Source organism: Pseudopodoces humilis, chromosome 18 (assembly GCF_049639895.1).
Source record: "Pseudopodoces humilis isolate 2021_Gansu_Grassland_sample_001 chromosome 18, ASM4963989v1, whole genome shotgun sequence".
NCBI lineage: Eukaryota > Metazoa > Chordata > Aves > Passeriformes > Paridae > Pseudopodoces > Pseudopodoces humilis.
The window spans coordinates 16,871,354-16,889,934 of record NC_142217.1 but is presented as its reverse complement, the minus strand read 5'-3'; the positions used below and the strand labels follow the sequence as shown (position 1 = coordinate 16,889,934).

At 52.4% G+C, this 18,581-nt stretch overlaps 2 protein-coding genes across 8 annotated transcripts in view; one reads left to right on the top strand and one right to left on the bottom strand.

Moving 5' to 3' along the window:
- The window catches only part of PKD1 (polycystin 1, transient receptor potential channel interacting), a 78,809-nt gene extending 74,571 nt beyond the window's left edge, over window positions 1–4,238 (top strand). Inside the window, exon 46 of the mRNA XM_005523215.2 lies at window positions 231–4,238. Within this exon, the coding sequence (XP_005523272.2) occupies window positions 231–779 (549 nt within the window). The 3' untranslated portion in view covers window positions 780–4,238. The remainder of the gene's footprint in view (window positions 1–230) is intronic.
- Window positions 4,239–4,610: 372 nt separating this feature from the next.
- TSC2 (TSC complex subunit 2) overlaps window positions 4,611–18,581 on the bottom strand; it is a 32,356-nt gene continuing 18,385 nt past the window's right edge. For 4 of the 7 annotated variants that reach the window (XM_014252562.2, XM_014252556.2, XM_014252557.2 and 1 more), the window contains 16 exons: window positions 17,496–17,660; window positions 16,606–16,758; window positions 16,335–16,447; window positions 15,633–15,854; window positions 14,772–14,987; window positions 13,184–13,252; window positions 10,984–11,144; window positions 10,082–10,566; window positions 9,251–9,326; window positions 8,906–8,992; window positions 8,474–8,660; window positions 7,584–7,723; window positions 7,338–7,416; window positions 6,757–6,848; window positions 6,398–6,496; window positions 4,611–5,837 (listed from right to left, as the gene is read on the bottom strand). In XM_014252562.2, the coding sequence (XP_014108037.1) occupies window positions 5,670–5,837; window positions 6,398–6,496; window positions 6,757–6,848; window positions 7,338–7,416; window positions 7,584–7,723; window positions 8,474–8,660; window positions 8,906–8,992; window positions 9,251–9,326; window positions 10,082–10,566; window positions 10,984–11,144; window positions 13,184–13,252; window positions 14,772–14,987; window positions 15,633–15,854; window positions 16,335–16,447; window positions 16,606–16,758; window positions 17,496–17,660 (2,512 nt within the window). In that variant the 3' untranslated portion in view covers window positions 4,611–5,669. The remainder of the gene's footprint in view (window positions 5,838–6,397; window positions 6,497–6,756; window positions 6,849–7,337; window positions 7,417–7,583; window positions 7,724–8,473; window positions 8,661–8,905; window positions 8,993–9,250; window positions 9,327–10,081; window positions 10,567–10,983; window positions 11,145–13,183; window positions 13,253–14,771; window positions 14,988–15,632; window positions 15,855–16,334; window positions 16,448–16,605; window positions 16,759–17,495; window positions 17,661–18,581) is intronic. The other 3 variants (XM_014252558.2, XM_014252559.2, XM_014252561.2) reach the window with 1 other exon arrangement.

Below are 18,581 nucleotides of genomic sequence, written 5' to 3'. Positions count from 1 at the left end.
CCCGCCTGGCGGGCGAGGGCCGGAGCAGTGGCCACCCCCGGGGCCCGAGAGAGATGGGGAACTGTACGGGCATCAGCTGCCCATCCTCAGCCCCGCTGTCCCACCGGCTTTAGCTGGGATCCAGCCCCAGGCCACGCCTGCCACACCAGGAGCATCCCTGGAGCTGTGCGGAGCGTTCCCACTCCCCAGCTCCTGCCCTAACCCTGCCCCTTCCTCCTCTTCCCCGCCAGTTCCGACACAAGGTGAGGTTCGAGGGGATGGAGCCGCTGCCCTCCCGAGACTCCAGCGACTCCAAATCCTTCCGGGGCCCCACTCCCAGCGCTGCCTCCGACAGCTCCCGGGCCTCCACGTCCTCCAGCCAGCTGGACGGGCTGAGCCTGGTGCTGAGCGCCCGCGACAGCCTGGAGGTGGACGCCGACATCCAGCGCCTGCTGTCGCTTTTCGAGATGCTGCTGGCGCAGTTCGACCGCGTCAATCGGGTGACGGAGGACGTGTCCCGCATCGAGCACCTGCTCGAGTTCTCCCGGAGCCGCCGAGCCCGCAGGAGGCCCCGCGGGCCCGAGGGGGGCCCGGGCCGGGGCTGCTCGGGCAGCTCGGAGCGGGGCCCGTCCCCGGAGCCGCCGTCCCCGGAGCCGCTGTCCCCGCGCTGTGGCGGGGCCGGGCCGGGCCGGCTGCTGCGGGCGGGCCGGGCGGGCAGCGCGGCTCCGGGCAAGGCCACCGCGGGCAGGAGGAAGCGGCCCCTGCGGGCCAAGAACCGGGTGCACCCCACGGTCAAGTAAAGGCTGCGGGAGCGGTGCCCCGGCAGGGCTTTGCCCGGGGCGGGCTGTGCCCGCCCGCAGCTGCTCGGCCGGGCCGGCCGGGCCCTCCGGAGCGCTCGGGGGCGCGGATGGAAGGGGAGGAGGCCGAGCCTTCCCCCGGGGATGAGCAGGTGCAGGAGATCCCCGCTGCTGACAGGGGGTGTGGAGCGGCCACAGGTGGGCACGGGGGGACGGGACAAAGCTCCCCCCCTTCCCTGCTGGCTGTGCCGGATGGGAAAGGGAGAGGAGAGCGCCAGGCCTTGAAGGTTTGAACCAAGTCTTGGATTTTTGTCGACCAGACGCACTGTGGAGGAAAGCGACAGCTTTCGAGAAGGTATTTAACCCACCTTGTGTTCTTTAAGCGTAAATAGATATATAGAGAAATGCTATCTACACCCAGAGCAGTTAATTTCCAGTATTGGCTACTTTTATCCTCCAGAAATTGGTTCTATTATTCGTATTTAAAGAAAGCAAATATTTAAAACAAGGGACATTGCAGCGAGCTGGGGATGAGAAACCCCTGGGCTGCCTCAGCCACCTCCGAGCTTGGGGTTCCCGAACTCCCATCATGGGGTTCCCAAACTCCCAGCGTGGGATTCCCAAATTCCCATCATGGGGTTCCCAAACTCCCATCGTGGGGTTCCCAAACTCCCATCGTGGGGTTCCCAAACTCCCATCGTGGGGTTCCCAAACTCCCATCATGGGGTTCCCAAACTCCCATCGTGGGGTTCCTGATTCCCAGTGTGGGATTCCCAAACTCCCGTCATGGGGTTCCCAAACTCCCATCATGGGGTTCCTGATTCCCAGTGTGGGATTCCCATCTCCCAGTGTGGGATTCCCAATGTGCTGGTGTCCCTGTGTTCCCCTCCTGCCCTGTCCTCCCACCGTGGCCCCGGGGTGCAGGCGCCGCTGGCTGCTTGGCTTGTCTAACCCAAGGAATGTATTGCCCTAAGTATATGTATTTTTTTTTTTTTTTTTTTTTTTTTTTGGTTTACTTGTTCCTATGTACTGCCCAGCACTTTAAACAAGGCTTTCCTCGGCTACCAGTGACACGTGCGAGCTAAGAATGGGATAATATATCACAAAAGCAGTATTTTGTTTGTTTAAATCATAAACTGAAATGGGCAGGGAGGAGGGGAGCGCAGCCCCAGCTCAGGCAGCCGTGCCAGCACTTTCCCTGAGCACGAAGGAGGCAGGTGAAGCCCTGAGGGAGCTTTTTTTGGGGTCCCTCCAGCCCTGCCAGCTGGGATTCACCATGTGCTGGGCTACAGCTGCTGGGCTACAGCTGGCCTGTGCCATGGAGCCCCCCCAGAATCACAGCCTGGGGGTGCCTGAAGTCCCTCCCCGGCGCTGCCTTCCTCTCCTCAGCCCCATTTCACCTTATGGCTATTGTAAGTAATTTATACGGGGTTTGTTTGGTTTTTAAATGTATATATTTTTGTATGTTTGCTATATTTTCATAGCATCGGTACCGTGTTTGAAACATGTAGATAGGAGACAGAACACTATTGTCAGAGTTATTTAAAGGATGTATTAAGTGCTTCTTCCTGAGAATGTCCTGTGTATATAAGGGTTGGGTGTCTGTGTGTGTGTGGTGCGTGTGCTCTCCTGGGCTGGCTCGGGGCAGTGGCCACAGGTGGATGGGGAAAAGCCCCCAGTGTGTTCCAGAACCTGCTCCATGCTTTGGGCAGGTGAGAGGGTGGAAGGGAAGGCTGAGGGGGACAGAGCTGCAGGGGAGACTTTTCCAGGTGGAGAAGGAGAGCTCCTAAAGCACTTGCACTGCTCCATCCCCTCCCGAGCCTCCCCTCCAGCCCCCAGCTGTGTCAGATACTTGTGGAAGTTTCGTTCCTGCATCCATCTGCTTCCTTGGCTGGGTGAGGCAGCCTGGCTGCTCTGGGATGCCTTTGGGACAGGTCTGAGGTACCTTTGGAAATCTCAGGTGCTGTGCAGGACAGATGTTGTGGGAAGGTTGCGGAGGGATGAGGGCAGAAGACGAGTGAGGTGGTGCTTGGTCAGCACGGAGGTGTTGGAAAAGCAGAGGGACAGAGAAGTGGAGTGCAGAGGGGAGAAATGCAATCCTGGTAACCAGGACAGGGTGGGAGAGGGCAGAGAAGGGCCCAGAGGGCAGGAGTGGGACAGGGAGGTTCCTGGAGCAGGCAGAACCAGCAGCTGGAGCCTGAGCTCAGGGCTGGGACCAGGTGCTGGTCAGCTTTGTGCTCTGTCCCCAGAAAAAAAAAAACTGGTTTTCAAGGCAGACATAGAAAACTTTGCCTTGATTTTTTTGTTCCTTTAACTTCCCAGGCAGCACAGCACCAGGCTCAGCTCTGGCACATCCATGACTCCTTTTTGGTGACAGGGACAGTGCCAGAGCCACGTCCCCAAACCAAGGCAGTAAAAGAAGCAGTGGTGAGGTGGCCCAGAGATCTGGGATGGCCCCTGGGCCCTTCCAGCTCCAAAGCTCCTTTCCCCACAAACCTGCCCTGGCACAACCCATCTCACCTGTGTGGAGCACCAGGGGTGTAGATCCAGCCACCCCAAGGGCTCAGTGGGAATATCCAGTGATTGGAATGTCCCAAATGAACCAAGCAGGTCTTGGAAGTTTCTTGAAGAGCCAAAAAGTTCAGTTCCTGATGCAGAGGCTCGAGTATCCTCATTAGAAGAGGTTGGGAGCAGGAGGGAGGAGACAGAGGCAGGAGGGGCCAGCAGATGTTTTTGAGCAGCCATTCCTAAGCTAAGGGGCAGCTGGAACAAAGATGCTCCCCAAATCCATCTGGATTTTTGTTCCCAAGTGCCCGTTCTTGCCCTGCGTGTGTGTGTGAGTGTGACTCGGTGTGTGTGACCTTACCAAGTGCTCCTTCTGATCCCAGAGGAGCAGAAACGGGATCAGACAACTGCCCTACTTCCCTGAAGTACGGAGAGCAGCTCTGCCACCCACAGTTCCTTGAAAAGCCCAGCCCTGCGTGGTGGGCAGCACCCACAGCTTCCAGCACTCACAGTTCTCAGTGCAGCAGCTCCTGTGCCAGCTCCAGCAGTGTCCCAGGGTCCCCTCCATGTCCCAGCTAAGGCTCCTCTGCAGCCAGAGGCGTTCAGCCATGGAGTTACACCCTCACAGCAATAAACTTGACTCAAAGCCCATCAATCCCCCTGAATGTATATTTTTGTGTCTGTAGTCACCGAGAGATGGTGTCTTATTTATTGCCTTGAATCTCACAATGATGTATCAGGATCAAGCTGCTTAAATGAAAAATGAAACCCCCATCCATTCGTTCCAAGGGAGAGGGAGGGATTTCTGTAAGTGCCTTATTTTTTTTCTAATTTTTTTTTTTTTTTAAAAAAAAAACAATGATTGTGACCAAAATGCCAACGGTTCCTGTCTGGTCAGCATTTCACTGCAAACAAAAGTGGTGTATTTTGTAACTGTGGGGATGTTTCTTACAAAGTGACAAAGTCAAATAAACACTGACTGCTACAAAACCTGGCTCAGGTGGTTTTGTCCTGCTCCACCCCACCCTCATTCTCTCTGCAGCCATCATTTTAATTAAGATCCCCTGCACAGCATGAGAATCCTGCAGCCTGTCAGGGCTGGTATTAAGGGATGAGCTCAGTGGGGGTGGCACAAGCTGACAGAGGAAATATCCCCAGGGAATATTCCAGTCCAGGGCCTGGAACACAGCTGGGAATCCGTGTGTCCAGCACTCAGAGGGGGGGGTGGTTCCATGAGCAACAGGCTGGGAAACGAAACCAGGAAAGGAGGAAGGATTTAAATGATCAGGAAAGGGTTTGAACTTTCCCAGGGCATCAAGAACACACAGATCAGACAAATATTTTATTTCCTTTACGACTCATAAACACTCAAACACAACGGACACTCGGTGTTCCCACACACCTGCACAGGTGAGGGCCCTTTGTCCCCTCACCTGTCCCTTCACAGTCCCACGTGCACATTGCACTTGTCTTCATCTCCCTGCTGGCAGCCATTCCCAAATCCACGCTTCCCATGCAGGGACAAAGCAGGAGATGAAGTTCTCACAGTATAATCCAGCTGACAGGTGCCTCCCAGTTGGATGCTGTAGTGTCTGGTGCCCTCCTTGCCTCAGGAGGGGCTGCAAGTCCCATTCCAGCTGTGCCCACCTGCCCTGGAAGCTCCAACTGAACTGCTTCAGGCTCCCCTGAGAGCCTCCCTGTCAGGGAATGAACAAAACTCCCAGGAAGATGATGCCCCAAGACTTGTCAGCAGTCAAAAAGGGATTTATCAGGTGTGTGGGGAAGGATGAGACACCCCAGCATTCCCACAACCAGGGAAGTTCTGCAGATGACCAAAATAGAGACAAACCTTGGGAAGTTAAGCAGCATTTTGGGCAGAAAAGAACCCAAATTAACTCTTTCCAGAGCTGGCAGCAGAATGAGTCAGAGCTTGAAGAGTCCAAGTGCTGACAGCCCCGAGGTTCAGGGAGGAGCTGGGATTCTGGGGTGCTCAGAAATAGCAACTGGATTTTCAATTTTCATTTCCAATAGAGTCCTCAAAAATCCCACAATTCCTGTATCTTCACGTGAGGAACTGCAGAAAATCATCCTTTGTCTGCTTCCACCAGGAGCTGGTGTGGAAGGAGTCCAAAGAAAGGTTCTGCAGGGAAGTTCCCAACAGAGAAGCTTTGAAACAGCTCAAATCAAACCAAACCCAGTGGGTTGGGCCTCTGGGAGCTTCTGCTGGGAATCCAGTGTCGTCCTCAGGGGCACCCAAAGCTCCTGGCAGGTTCAATGCCAAGTCCACATGCAAGGAGCAGCCAGGCTGTGCCTCCCAATCCCTGTGTCCATGCAGGGAACACAATTCCACAGCCTCAGTGTCCCAGCAGGGACACCCCGAGCCTGGCCCTACACGAACTCGGTGAAATCATCCACGGAGGAGATCAGCCTCTTCCTCTGCCCCGTCTCGTAGCTGGGAGGGGGGTCCTGGGGCATCTGGGGAGGGGGTTTTGTGGGGGCAGAGGGGTGCAGCTGCAGGGGAAGGCCAGGGCTCTGGTACTGTGTCTCTTCACGGAGCTGAAAGGCAACGGAGAGCAGGTGAGCTCCATTCTCTCCAAAACTCTTTCCAAATCTCCATCTGGGCAGGGCAGGTTACCAGGACACTGTGGGGGTGCCACTCTGTGTCCAGGTATTGGATATCAAGAGGAATTTCTCCATGGAAAGAGGGGTCAGGCCTCGGCAGGGGCTGCCCAGGGAGGTCTGGAGTGCCCAGGGAGTGTCTGGATGTGACACTCGGTGCTCTGGGCTGGGGACAAGGTGGGCATCGGGCACAGGCTGGACTCGATGGGCTGGGAGGGCTTTTCCAACACCAGTGACTCTGGGATTCCAGGATTAAGCTTCCCAAAGCCCTGCCTGCCAGTGAAGTGGTTTGACATTGCCACACTTGTCATTCCCACAACAGAACTGGATGATCCTTAAGGTCCCTTCCAACCCAAACTGTGATTCCATGACCAGCTGGATTCTAATCTCTGTAACACACAGCCCTCCTCTCACTCAGCCACTTCTGGTTTTACCTGCCTCAGTTGCAGTAAGAGTCTCAGTCCACCCCAGTTCCACCCCTCAGCAGCTGCACTCACCCGGTGCCGGAGCCTCTTGATGTGGCGCAGCCTCGCGATCCATTTGGAGGGGTAGGTGTCCGTGGGGTTGGATCTGCTGTGGTGGACCTGGGAAGCCATCTGGGTTGGGAAGGGTGAGGAGAAGCAGGGAAAGAGAGGAACCACATTAACATAAGCACAACAATAAAATTAATCCGATTTTTTAGTGCAGTTTGACAGCAACTGCAATCCAGCTCTGAGTTAGGACTGCTCAGGTGCCAACTCTGGCTTCAAGCTCAAGTAGAAAAGTTTCTTTGCTTTAGCAGGCCCTGCCTGTTTCCTTGGAAGCTGGTGATGGGCCAAGGCAGCAGCTGGAAGCTCAGGGAGCTGGGGGTACTCACGTTGGCATGCAGGGCCATCTGACGGGCCACGAAGGGCAGGTTCTTGTCAGAGATGATCTTGGCAACACTTGTGTCCACCAGACCCTCCATGTCTTTAAAGGAATAAGAAAAAAATTCTTGTATGACAGTTAAGAAGAAGCAAAGGTTGCCTAAAATTAAATATCTAAGTCAAATAAACCTGAGGAATTGGATCAACCAAGTCCCCACAAGCTCCACAGCTCCCACTCCCACAGAACCTGCACTGCAGTTTAACACAACTGGCCCCCAAATTCTGGCTGTTCCATAAAGGTTTGGGGAGACCCTGCTGGGTTCTCACATGAACCAAAGTGTGAGCCAAAACACCCAGAAGCACCCCTTTGGTAGAACGGCTGCCCCAGCACTGCTGAACCCTCTGTGTCCTCCAGCTGTTGGAGGGAGGGCTCTGCTCTGCTGCTGGCACTGGGTCCTGAGCTTGAACACAACATGAGCAACCCAGAGAAGGAACCTAACTGGGAAAACTGGTTCCAGAGAGCTTCTCCTGGAACTTTTAACTTTGTTCGAAACTCAAACCCCCAGCAGAGCAAAGGCTGAGGAATTCCCACCTTTCCGACACTGCAGCGTCACCAGGTTACAGTCATAGTCCAGGGGGGTGATGATCACATGCACAAAATTGAACTGCCCCTAAGGAGAAGCCAAAGAAAGAGTCAGAAACATTTCCCTGGTTTGTGAATGCCATGAACACACACCAGTGAACCCATCAGAGAAAGCTCCTCCCATAATCCCCACAGTTTTTAGGGTAACACCCACACACACATGAAGGTTTCACACCCACAAGGAAAATCCCCTACCTTTATTGTGCCCAGTTTAAAATCCTCTCCAGAATCATTGTAAACAATGGAAACAAAATCATTCCCCAGGTGCCTCTTCTTGTCACAGCGGTATTTATCCAAATCCTTTGTGGGCATCAGAGTAGCAATGTGGAAAATGGCTGGAGAGGGAACACAGATCCTTAGGCTGGGCAAGCAGCAATGCCAGTAACAAAAATACAAACTGCTCCCTTGATAGGCTTGTCCCAGTTTGTGACAGCTGAATCCAGCCCCACTGGATGCTCCAGGGGTCCCTGGAGTGCAGCAGCCAGTGGAGTGACACAGCAGCACAGGGAGGAGACCCTGGCTTAGGGACGAAAGAGGCAAAAGAGCTTAAACCGGGACTCGCTCTAGCTGAGCTCTGCAGAGCCCCAGGGAGTGACCTGCAGCCACCCCATGGAACTGGACTCCACGTGATGAGCACAAATTTGGGAATTTCACCACATCCTGCTGGATACTGGATGATTTCTGCACTGCTCGGTGCTGCAGGAGCTGGGGGACACTGCAGTGACATGAGCCACGGCCACAGCAGTGACAGCCCCTGCTCCAAAGTCCTCTCCAGAGAAACGCAGCGTGACTGACACCACCCTCACCTTTTACAGCAGCTGGGGACAGACAGCTACATCTCTACACCAAACCCTGCCTGCCTTAAAAGGTTCACAGAGCAGACCATTATCAAACTGGTGTGATGTTTGTTGTTAAGGCAGGTGTGTTTAACCTAACCCTGAACTTTATCACGTGGCTTGCAGAGCTAGCAGAGAGAACAGGAGGGGATCGGAGCCCAGGACATCCTCACAACGTCCCTGGGAAGGAAGCAGCGTGGAAGGCAGGTCAGGTAAGGTGAGAAGACACAAACCATCCTTCCAGCTCACCTTGCATGATGTCATCGTGCCAGCAGTAGGTGAACTGCCCATCCTCCCCACACACATCCAGGCCTCCCAGGTAGATCTTGTCTGGCTGGCAGTCCTTGAGCTCGATGAGCTTCCCCAGGCCCGTGAGGAACTCGGTGTAGCGGTAGGAGCCGTGCTCGTTGGACAGGATGGCGATCTCGTTGTTGCTCTGGGACACAGGGACGTGCCACATGTCACACTCAGCACCAGCAGCACCAGCAGCACCAGCCCCTGGATGATCTCTCCCTGGGATTAGGGTGATTGCCCTCACAGAAGGGTTTCATGCAGATTTTTAGCGTAGGAAATAGGAAAAGCAAGGCTGCTGTGGGAGCAGGGGAAATCCCACAGGGAAAACCCCACAGATGGAGAGGTTCCCAACATTCCCTAAGGATTCAGACCCCTGCACACACTCACCTGGCCCTCCCCAACGTAGAGCACTGCGATCTTGTGTGTGTCGTAGGATGGGATCTGGTCCAGGAGCTGCACTGACCTCTCAAATGTCTGTGAGCAGAACAGGGACCTGGCTGAGCCAGGGTGAGGTGTCCCTGCCCAGGGAGCTCCCTCCCAAGCCCAACCATCCCAGCACTCTGACAGCTTCAAAAAACCCCCTCCACAAGCCCAACACAAATCTCCCACCTGTGGCCCTGCAGGGAGGAAACACCTGTCAACTGTCTGAGCTGGACATTTGCAATTATCATCTGCATTCCAAGAAAACAATGAGGTTAAAAAAATGAGGGATTTATACAACTCCTTGCCTACCTCATTTGGCAACAACAGGGGTTTGTTGTTTTCATCACCAAAGAAGGGGGAGTGGTACAACTGTAAAAACACAAAGCTGAAGGAGAGAGGGAGGGAAAAGTCTGTTACCACAAAAATTAAGTCAGTTTTCATCTGTTGGAGGTAAGAACGTTATGCACAACACAAAAATGGGAGGAATTAAAATGCTAACAGGGTATTATTCGTATTTTAGAGACACTCTGAGTGCCTGGACTACCTGCAGTTTGCAATAGACCCCTGTCAGAAAAACAGTGATGTGTCAAACAGCAGCAGCCACACAAATTCCCTGTTCAAAGGCACGGAATGGAGGAGCAGGAATACCCTCCACAGCTCTGGGGGCATTTCTGGGCTCTCAGACACATGACTGCACAGACATTTGCATCTTACCTGCCCTCAACCAGATGGAAATTGTCTCACCATGCAATTTTGGACTGCTAACAATATCCCAGGTTCAAAAGGCAACTATGACAACCTTTCTTTTCCTTCTCGTTAGGATTTTGCACATTCTATTTCTTGAAATGCAAAACTAGCAATCCCCCCTGTTCACAGCAAAATTAACTCTGGGTAACCTGTGACCAAAGCACAGCCCCTAAATTAAGCACATTAAGTACAGAAGGAAACTATCCATCTATTTCTTTCACCATTTGGGAGCTGTGGTCCCTAATCCCAAAGTTGACTGGGTGGGGCAGTGTGCTCAACAGGTCTGGATCAGCTCCTGAATAAAGCAGGTAATTAACTGTAATTAATTCATTAATCAGACTGCAGAGGCCCCGCAGGAGCCGCGATGGAGCAGCTCAGGGGCCCTGCACACACCTGGGGTTTATCCCGGGCACTTTCTCGGCGTTGGACGCTGCTGCCCTGCCCTTGAAGGCGTCCCTGTCGATCCTCTTGCCCCTCCTGGACGGGGCCGAGTCGGAGATGGTGTAGCCGCGGGGCCGGTGGCCCGAGGGCGAGCGGGGCGAGGCGCCAGCGGCGGTGCCAGCGCCCGGCCCGGTGGCCCTGCTGTCCTCCCCCCTGCCCAGCCAGCTGCCCAGCCCTTCCCCTTCCAGGTTCCCCGACTGGGATTTGGATTTCACTTCTGTGCTCAGCCTCCTGGGCACCTCCCGGCCGTTGGCATCCCTGAGCACCTCCTGCAGGGTCTGCAGCTCCGGGGAGGAGCTGGACTTGCTGAGGGGCTGCGAGGGCTGGAAGGAGAGCTCCTCCAGCACCCGGCCCTCCTCCCTGCCGATGGGGATCCCCCCCTCCACCAGCTCCTCCGACTTCAGCGACTTGTCCTCCTGGCTGGACGTGGAGGAGGACTGGGAAAAATAAAAATAAAAAAGATTAACAGTTTTCATGGAGTCAGAGAATCCCAGAACGGTTTGGGTTGGGATAGACCTCAAAGCTCATCCCATGGTTGCTCCCAGCCCTGTCCAGCCCGGCCTGGGACACTTCAGGGATCCAGGAGCAGCCACAGCTTCTCTGGGCACCCTGTGCCAGGGCCTGCCCACCCTCCCAGGGAAGGATTCCTTCCTTTTCCCGACAGCCACAATAAAAGCTGACAACAGCAACGCTCAAGGCGCCCCAACACTTCCAAGGAAAGGTGCACAAAGCAGCGTGGATAAAGCAGGGATCCCCTGAATCCCCCCAGCACCATCATTGTGCTGTTTCTGAGGGGACTGATGGCCAATCCCCCCCCGGCTGTCACCCCCTGCTCGCCCCGGGCCTGTCCTTACCCTGCTGTAGGAGTCCTGGGCCTTCCCAAACCTCTCCTCGCTCAGGACGTGCTCGGAACACGAGGTCTCCACGTCCTCGCTCTCGGGGGACTCTGTGGGGGACTCGGCCTCCCTGAGCTCCATGTCACCCGTGCTCCCCTCCTCCAGCACCACGGCCGACTCTACGGAGACACCGGCACGGGAGCTGTGGAGAGGGGACGGGGACAGGCCCCCTCCTCTCCTCTCCTCTCCTCTCACGTCCCAGCCTTTTCCCCACGGGATCTCAAGGGAAGGCCGTGTGGAAGGATCTCTCCTCACGTCAGACTCGCTCCTGGCTCCCCTTTTTCCAGGGAATAAATCACCTCACGCCTCACAGCCCGCCTTGGGCCCGCGAGGTGCTGCTGGGGTTTTTTTTTCCAATTGTTTCTGACGGACACAGGGTGAGGAAACGGGAGCCTGGACGTGGGTTACCAGCACAGACAGCAACTACAGGGGTAGGAAACAGGGGATTAAAGCTTGCTGCAGACATCAGCTCTGCGCAAGGCTGCGGCAAAGGCAGCTTTTCTTGTGCTGAAATGCAACGCTCCCGTGCCTTGAGGCCTACAAGGAGATAAGGAATTTTCCTAGGAGCCATTTCCTTGCAGTTTGGCAGCTTTCCTAGAATGCCTCGGGAGAAGCAGAGAGATTCGGGCCTGAACGTGTGGAAGGACGAGAGCAGGGGTGACACTGGTGGCATCTGCTCAGACACACGGGGACTGGAACCACACTGACAAAAAAAGCTCCGTGGAAGCCCTGCCTACGTGGAGGATTTAACCTTGGATCTGCTCCAGGCACTGACCACAGGGATGAGTCTGACCAAAGGCTCCTCCTGGCCTTGCTTTTTGTCCTGAGGAAAAGGCTGGAGAACAGGAGGCTTTCCCATTATGCACACAAGGGACTGGAAGACCAATCTGAAAGGCCAAGATTTGTTTTCCAAAATAATAACAATAATAAAACCAAAAATTAGCACACACAAAAATATAAAGAAAATCAGCAAAATTATAAAAAAAATAAAATAAAATACAAAGAAAAAAAAAATCACTAAAGCAGCTTTTCCTGGATTGATTTCAGCTCGCAGGACCAAAGTTATTTCAAAGAAGCAATTAAGAGTTAGCATTGCACACACAAACCTTCTAAAAATACAAAACAAACCAAAAGGAACCAAAACAACGTGCTGATCTGGTTAGCTGTCCAAGCCAGAACACACCTGCAGATACCCAGTGCTTCCAAGCTCCCCTCCTACACCGCTGCCGAGATTTCAAACAACCCAAGCACTAATTATTCTTTAGGTGGGAAGAGAATAACAGGAGCAGAGGGAAGTACAGAAAAATATTGAACTGCAGCAGCTTTGTGTTGCTTTGAGAGGACTCTGACAGCAACCAGCAGCAGCTCAGAACACCCCACTGCTCTTCTGGGAGTTTTCCAGTGAAGGAAAGAGGCAGAAAGACATTTGAACCCTCTAATTAAAATCACAAAGCATTGCAGGTTATCAAAGCAATGCAGGTGCTGTGCTCATAAGGTGTGTAATTTGATCTCCATTTAATTATGAAATCAATTTTACTGAAGTGGAGAAAGATTTTATGTTATTACAGAGCCTCTAAAAGGTAAAATTTAGCAGGTTTTCTGCTGAAATATATTTCCTTTTTATTTAAAAATCTCTCAACCAGCCTCCATGCTGGCTGAACTTTATCCATATATCAAATATCTACATATTATCAGCTGCTTTTATCTTTCTGTGCCCAATTCTGGCAGATCCCTGTGGGCTGAGCAGCTCCAAGGGGAGCCTGTCCTGCAGCACACGCTGCTCTCCTCACAACTGGGAGCTTTTCCACTGAGCAGAACACAAAGCCAATTGGAAAATGGAGCTGCAAATGAAGAATTAATTAATCCAGCCACGTTTTTGACAGGTCATTTAACACTGGCCTCATGACTCACAAGCCACCCCAGCTAACAGCAAAGTTGCTTTAAGGAATTGTAAATCTGCACTTGCAAATGTTGGATCTGGCTTGGACTTCTTCATGCTAGTCAAGATCCCATTTGTTGAGAGTGATGAGACTGGGGACAGACAGGAGACATGGAAGGGGGAAATGAGGGATGAGGAATACATTTTCTATGAATCAGAGGTGTTCTTCTATGGCAATACTGTTTGGTTGGTTTTTTCCTTAAAGATATATAAATATACCTGCCCAGGATATGCTCCTGTGCAACTTCCCTTGACAACTGGACTGGTACATGGAAGAGAAAGAGGCCACTGCAAAGGGAAATCAAGTGAGCAGCTACATCAAAAGGAAGGAGAGACTATATGAAAAAAAATATAAAAAAATTAAAAAGCACAGAGTTTAAAATGTAACCAAGAGCCTAGTTTAAAACAAACAAATAAATAAATGAAACAAAGGAAAGAACAAGCTGGGATAAGCTCACCAGATGCCAAAGGGACACTTTAAGGGCACAAGGTCTCAACACGAATAAGGAGGAATAAACACATCCAACAGTGCAGGCTCCAACTGCTCCCTTTGCAGAATGCATTTTGTGAGGCTTAGGAACAGAAAATCCCTTCCTGATATCCCAGCACACACAGGAAACCAGGCTGAGCCTTTCCTGACCTGCACAAGGTCAACTTTTAAACCCACAGAAGAATCTGAAAAATCTGGGTAAAGACTCACAGAGGTTTAACCTCTGAAGAGGCAGAACAGGCACGTGACAGTCTGACAGCAAAACTTCTTCCAGTCACTGCCCAGCCAGCTCCAGCAAGTCTGGTTAACAAGGATGTGGCCAAAATTACTCTCAGACTGGCACAGGAGTGGCATTCAGGTGCTGTGGGCTCAGCTCTCCACCCAGCTCCACACAGCACAGATTTTTAGAGTCACAAAAGTGTTTCTGGAAAATAGATTTAGGTTTTTTTGTTTGTTTGTAAGAGGTGATAATTTGATTTTGACTCCAATTTTGTGTTTACATGCTCTGAAATACTAAAACAATACTCTGCCCTGCTTAAAACTGGCATTTTTACTGGATTTGAGACAATCCATCCCATTTTTCCCCAGCAAAGCCTGGTCTGCTGGTACCACTGCTCAGTTCTGACGGTGCCTGCAGTGCTCAGAGCCTCAGTGCTGGAGATCACTGATAAGAGCTCGAGCAGGGACTGCAGAAAGCTTTAAAAATTGCAGCTGTTGGTCAACACCAATCTCCCAACATTAACAACTCTTTTAAAGAGGAACTAGCACCACATTAAACAGAGTGAAAATCCTTGGCCACTGCGTTAAAATCAAGCCAGCAAATGGAACTGGAGTGGTTCAACTGCAGGCTGAACTGTCCTTTTCAGAGGTGGGTAAATCCAACAGGATTTGCATTCTGCTGTAAAAGCCAGAGGCAACCAGCTCCTCCTGGCTGGCAAGGTCTGGAACAGGCCATGCCCCAGGAACCTGCAGCTCTGAGCACCCGACACAGACTCCCAAACTGAAGACAAATGGAAATGGAAACACTGCATGGAAAGATCCATCCACAAGTGGGATGCCCAGATCAGCCCCAAACAAGTGGGAGAGGGAACAGATCCATGACTTTGTTCATTTTCATTTGGGGAACACACCAAACACACGACTCCTCCAAAGCAGCTCCGCTGCTCCCCCGTCCTCCTCTTCCCCCAGAAGCAAGGAGGAAGGGAATTTTTCACTTTTAGGGACAAGAACTGATTCCCTTTCTCATTGCTGGCCCCCCTCACACTCCCATCTGCTCTAGAAGCCTGGCAGGGACCCAGCAGAGCCAGCAGCTCCCACCTGTGTTGGAGCGCTGCAGCAGCGAGGGCTTGGCCGTCCCCGTGGCCAGGCTGGAGGAGGGCACGGACAGGGATTTGTACAGAGCTGTCTCCCGGTGCTCCTTGAAGCGTTCTGCAGCCATCAGGGCGTTGGAGAGCTCCTGCAGGGGCATGTTGTTGATGTCTGAGGAGAAGGGGCTCAGAGGGTTCTCCAGGCTCATCAGCCAGCTCGTGTTGCCTGCACCAGACAATGGGGGAAGTGGTCAGAACTCCCAGCTCTCCCAGAGGTTACAGCTCCTGTTGAAAATGCTCAAATTCTTTTGGAATTTGCAGGTAAAAAACCCAAATGTGGCAAGTTCTCGGTCCTCTTGCAGAATGATTTGATTAATTTTTTGCTCCTGGTGCTCTGCACTTCACCCCAAAGCTCCTCAAAACCCATCCCCGGTAACTCACTGCTACAGCAGATTCCCAAATGCATCCAAAACACTCAGGTGTCCTAATTAACACCAGGTCAGTTATTTTCTCACAAAACACCTTTTAGTTGAAACAGATAATTCCTGTTAATCCTGTGGAACACACTGGCGTTCAAGCATTTTGGCCTTGAACAGATTGTTATTCCTTCCCTATGAGCAAACACAGCTGCCCAGATTTGTGGCTACCCCTGCATCCCTGGAATGTTCCAGACCAAGCTGGACAGGGCTTGGAGCAGCCTGGGATGATGGAAGGTGTCCCTGGATGGGCTTTAAGGTCCCTTCCAACCCAGCCCATCCCATGGTTCTATAGTTTCAAAAGGCAGTAAGGCATAAACAGATCCATTTACAATAAAATATGGATTTTTCTCCTTCCCCAGGCTCTGGATCCCAGCCCACACTCGGGTACCCACCTGTGGGCCTGCGCACCAGGATCTCTGCCCAGCCCTGGGTCAGCAGGGGCACGTAGGCAGCCAAGTTGGCTTTTTCCTTCTGCAGGGCTGTCTGTGGAGCAGGACTGGCCTTCTCTGGGCGGGCTGCAGGAGCAGGAGGGCCCTGTGTCCCTTGGGAAGTTGAGCCACTGGGAAAATGGGAGGCTGAGCTGTCTAAGGCACCAACACGTAAGGCATGACCACCTGGCAGGACAGACACAACCCAAGGGAGAGCCATGCTTAGTCAGCCCCAAAAATACCTCAGGAACAAGGTTTTTAAGCTCCTCTAACAGCTGTACACACAATATCCTGGTTTTATTTCCCTTGTCATTACAATTATTATTATTATTGTTTTACTTTAATTATTAAACTGCTCTTCTCTCAATCCACAAATTTTCTTACTTTTCCCCTTCCAGTTCTCTCCACAATCCCCCCATGGGGGACAAAGTGAGCACCTGGGGAGGGCTCAGCTGCCAGCTGGGGTTAAGAGAATTTGATGTTCCATGTGTTCCTTATGATACAATTTACGTGATCACCAAAGCTCTCCTGCAAAGAGAGGGAAGCAGGAGGAGAACAGCTCCTGCTACCTCATTAAACACCAAATCTGGATCTCAAATTGGCTCAGACACAGGAGGCACCTGGACCTTCAGGCTGCGGCAGGGAGAGCCCAGGATGGGAGCTCACCTGACATGGATCGCACTCTGCTGCGGGAGCTCCTGCAAACCTGCTGCCCAGCCTGGGATTCCAGCTTGGCTGGAGCTTCCTTGGTCTGTCTCACTTGCAAAACAGGGTCTGAGCTGTAGGAAAGGAGATATTGGTGATGTTGAGGGAGGAATCAGCCGTGCTGGATAAATAAAACGTTCCTCTCACACCTAGAGGAAAAACTACAAAGATGTAGCAGTGGTTTAGGTGACTTTGTCAGGTGGAGATTTCTAGAAATGGGAGCTACACCTACCTTGATTCTGGGGTGCTCTGGAACTCTGCAGAGTCCAGGCCAAGCAGGGACCTTGTCCCTGTTCCAACACTCGTAGTGATGGTCACCAGCTTGTTACCAACCAGCCATGTCTTGGTCCTTCCCCCAGCCAGCAGAAACTCACCCACAGGAGACCTGGGAACACATTTGGGATGGAGATTCCTCAGGAGGCAGAGAACAGAGCTGGTGCCATTAACCATGCAGGAGGTGCTGCCTGTTTGTGCCACTCCCCTTGGCTGCCAATATCCCCATGACCCACCAGGACGATGGAGGAGCTGCTGCAGCACACTGGGATTGTCCTGCAAGGACCTGGAGCAAAGCCCTGCTCTCAGACCCTCAGGGCACCTCCTCCAGACAGGTTAAGGCTGCTTCTCTCCAGTGGATTTGGCAGAACCACAGAATGGTTTGGGTTAGGAGGAACCTTAAAGTTCATCCAGTGCCAGCCCCTGCCAGGGGCAGGGACACCTTCCACCATCCCAGGTTGCTCCAAACCCCATTCGACTGGTCTGGAACACTTCCAGGGATGGGGCATGCTCTGGGAAATTCATTTTAGGGTCTCACCACCCTGACAGGAAAAAAATTCCTTCCCAATATCCCACCTATCCCTGCCCTCTGGCAGTGGGAAGCCATTCCCTGTGTCTTGTCCCTCCACCCCTTGTCCCCAATCCCTCTCCAGCTCCCCTGGAGCCCCTTTGGGCCCTGGCAGGAGCTCTAAGGCCTTCCCATCTCCAGTCTTCCCTCATCTCACCTTTTTAGCCAAGATTTTAACAATAAGGAAGGGCTTCAGAACCTGCCAGAATCCCAAGGTTTTTCCACCAATGAAGTGAACCATGAGCCTGAACCCCAGCCGGTGTCCCTGGTCCCTGACTGACCTCTTGGGCACAGCGGTGAAGTTGGAGAAGACATATCGAGCCATCATGTCCAGGCAGGTCTCTGTCAGCTCCAGGTGCAGGTTTTTCAAGTTATCATCAGCCTGAGCCATGGAGTTTTCATCTGCAGAGCCCAGGCTGGAGCTGGTGATGGAGGTTTGGATGCGGCTGCAAGAGAAAGACGGCGGTGCCGGATCAGCTGGCACCACGTCCCCGTGCCCACGGACCCTGCTGAGCATGCACGTGCCAGCCACCACACCCCGGCCTCGGGAACCTGATTTTGGGATCAGCCTCGTGTCCTGCTTCCCAGGCTGCTGCAGGAAGTTCCTCTGGAGAGGCTCCAGTGCCAGCTGGCCTCTCTGACGTTGGTGGCCCATGGGCAAGTGCACCAAGCAAGGAGTGAGTGGCAGCTTTGAGCTCCTAATCTATGCTGAGGGCAAGCACCCCATGAGCAGCACCAGCTTCCCAGGCAGCAGGTTGCCCATGAGCCAGAAACTGGGGCACTCCAGACTTCACTTTATTATCCTGTGGTTTGCTTTTTTTGCTCTGTTGCAGCTCTTCCATATATTGTTTTTTTCCCCTCCAAATTCAATAGCTAGGTAAGACCTAATTTAACTTGAAACAGGAAAAAAAATTGCACTCTGAACAGGAAATTGGCACAAGAATAGAGAGAAGGTCTGCCTTCAAATCAGCCAAATCAGCAAAGCAGTTTAAAACCATTTCTGTTTTAGGTTGGACTGCAATATTTTATAAAGACAACTCCTTATGTCATTATAATACAAACTAAGCTGAGGTACAGCCAAAATTTTTATCGTGTGGCAACATTAAAAGCAATTATCTGAACTTTTTGTTGCTACTATTAACATAGAAATGCAAGAGAAGAAAATCACCTCATGATTAATGGGGAATTAATTCAGTCACTTCAGCCTCTCTCCCCCAACCACCATATAGAGCCAAAAATAAAAAACCCAAATCAAGTTCCACTGACAGCCATCCTACAGGTTAAGGCACAAATCTTCAGGTGCAGCAATTCAACACCCAAGGGAAATGATCCAGAAATACATTTTAAAAACTGGCATTAATTATTTC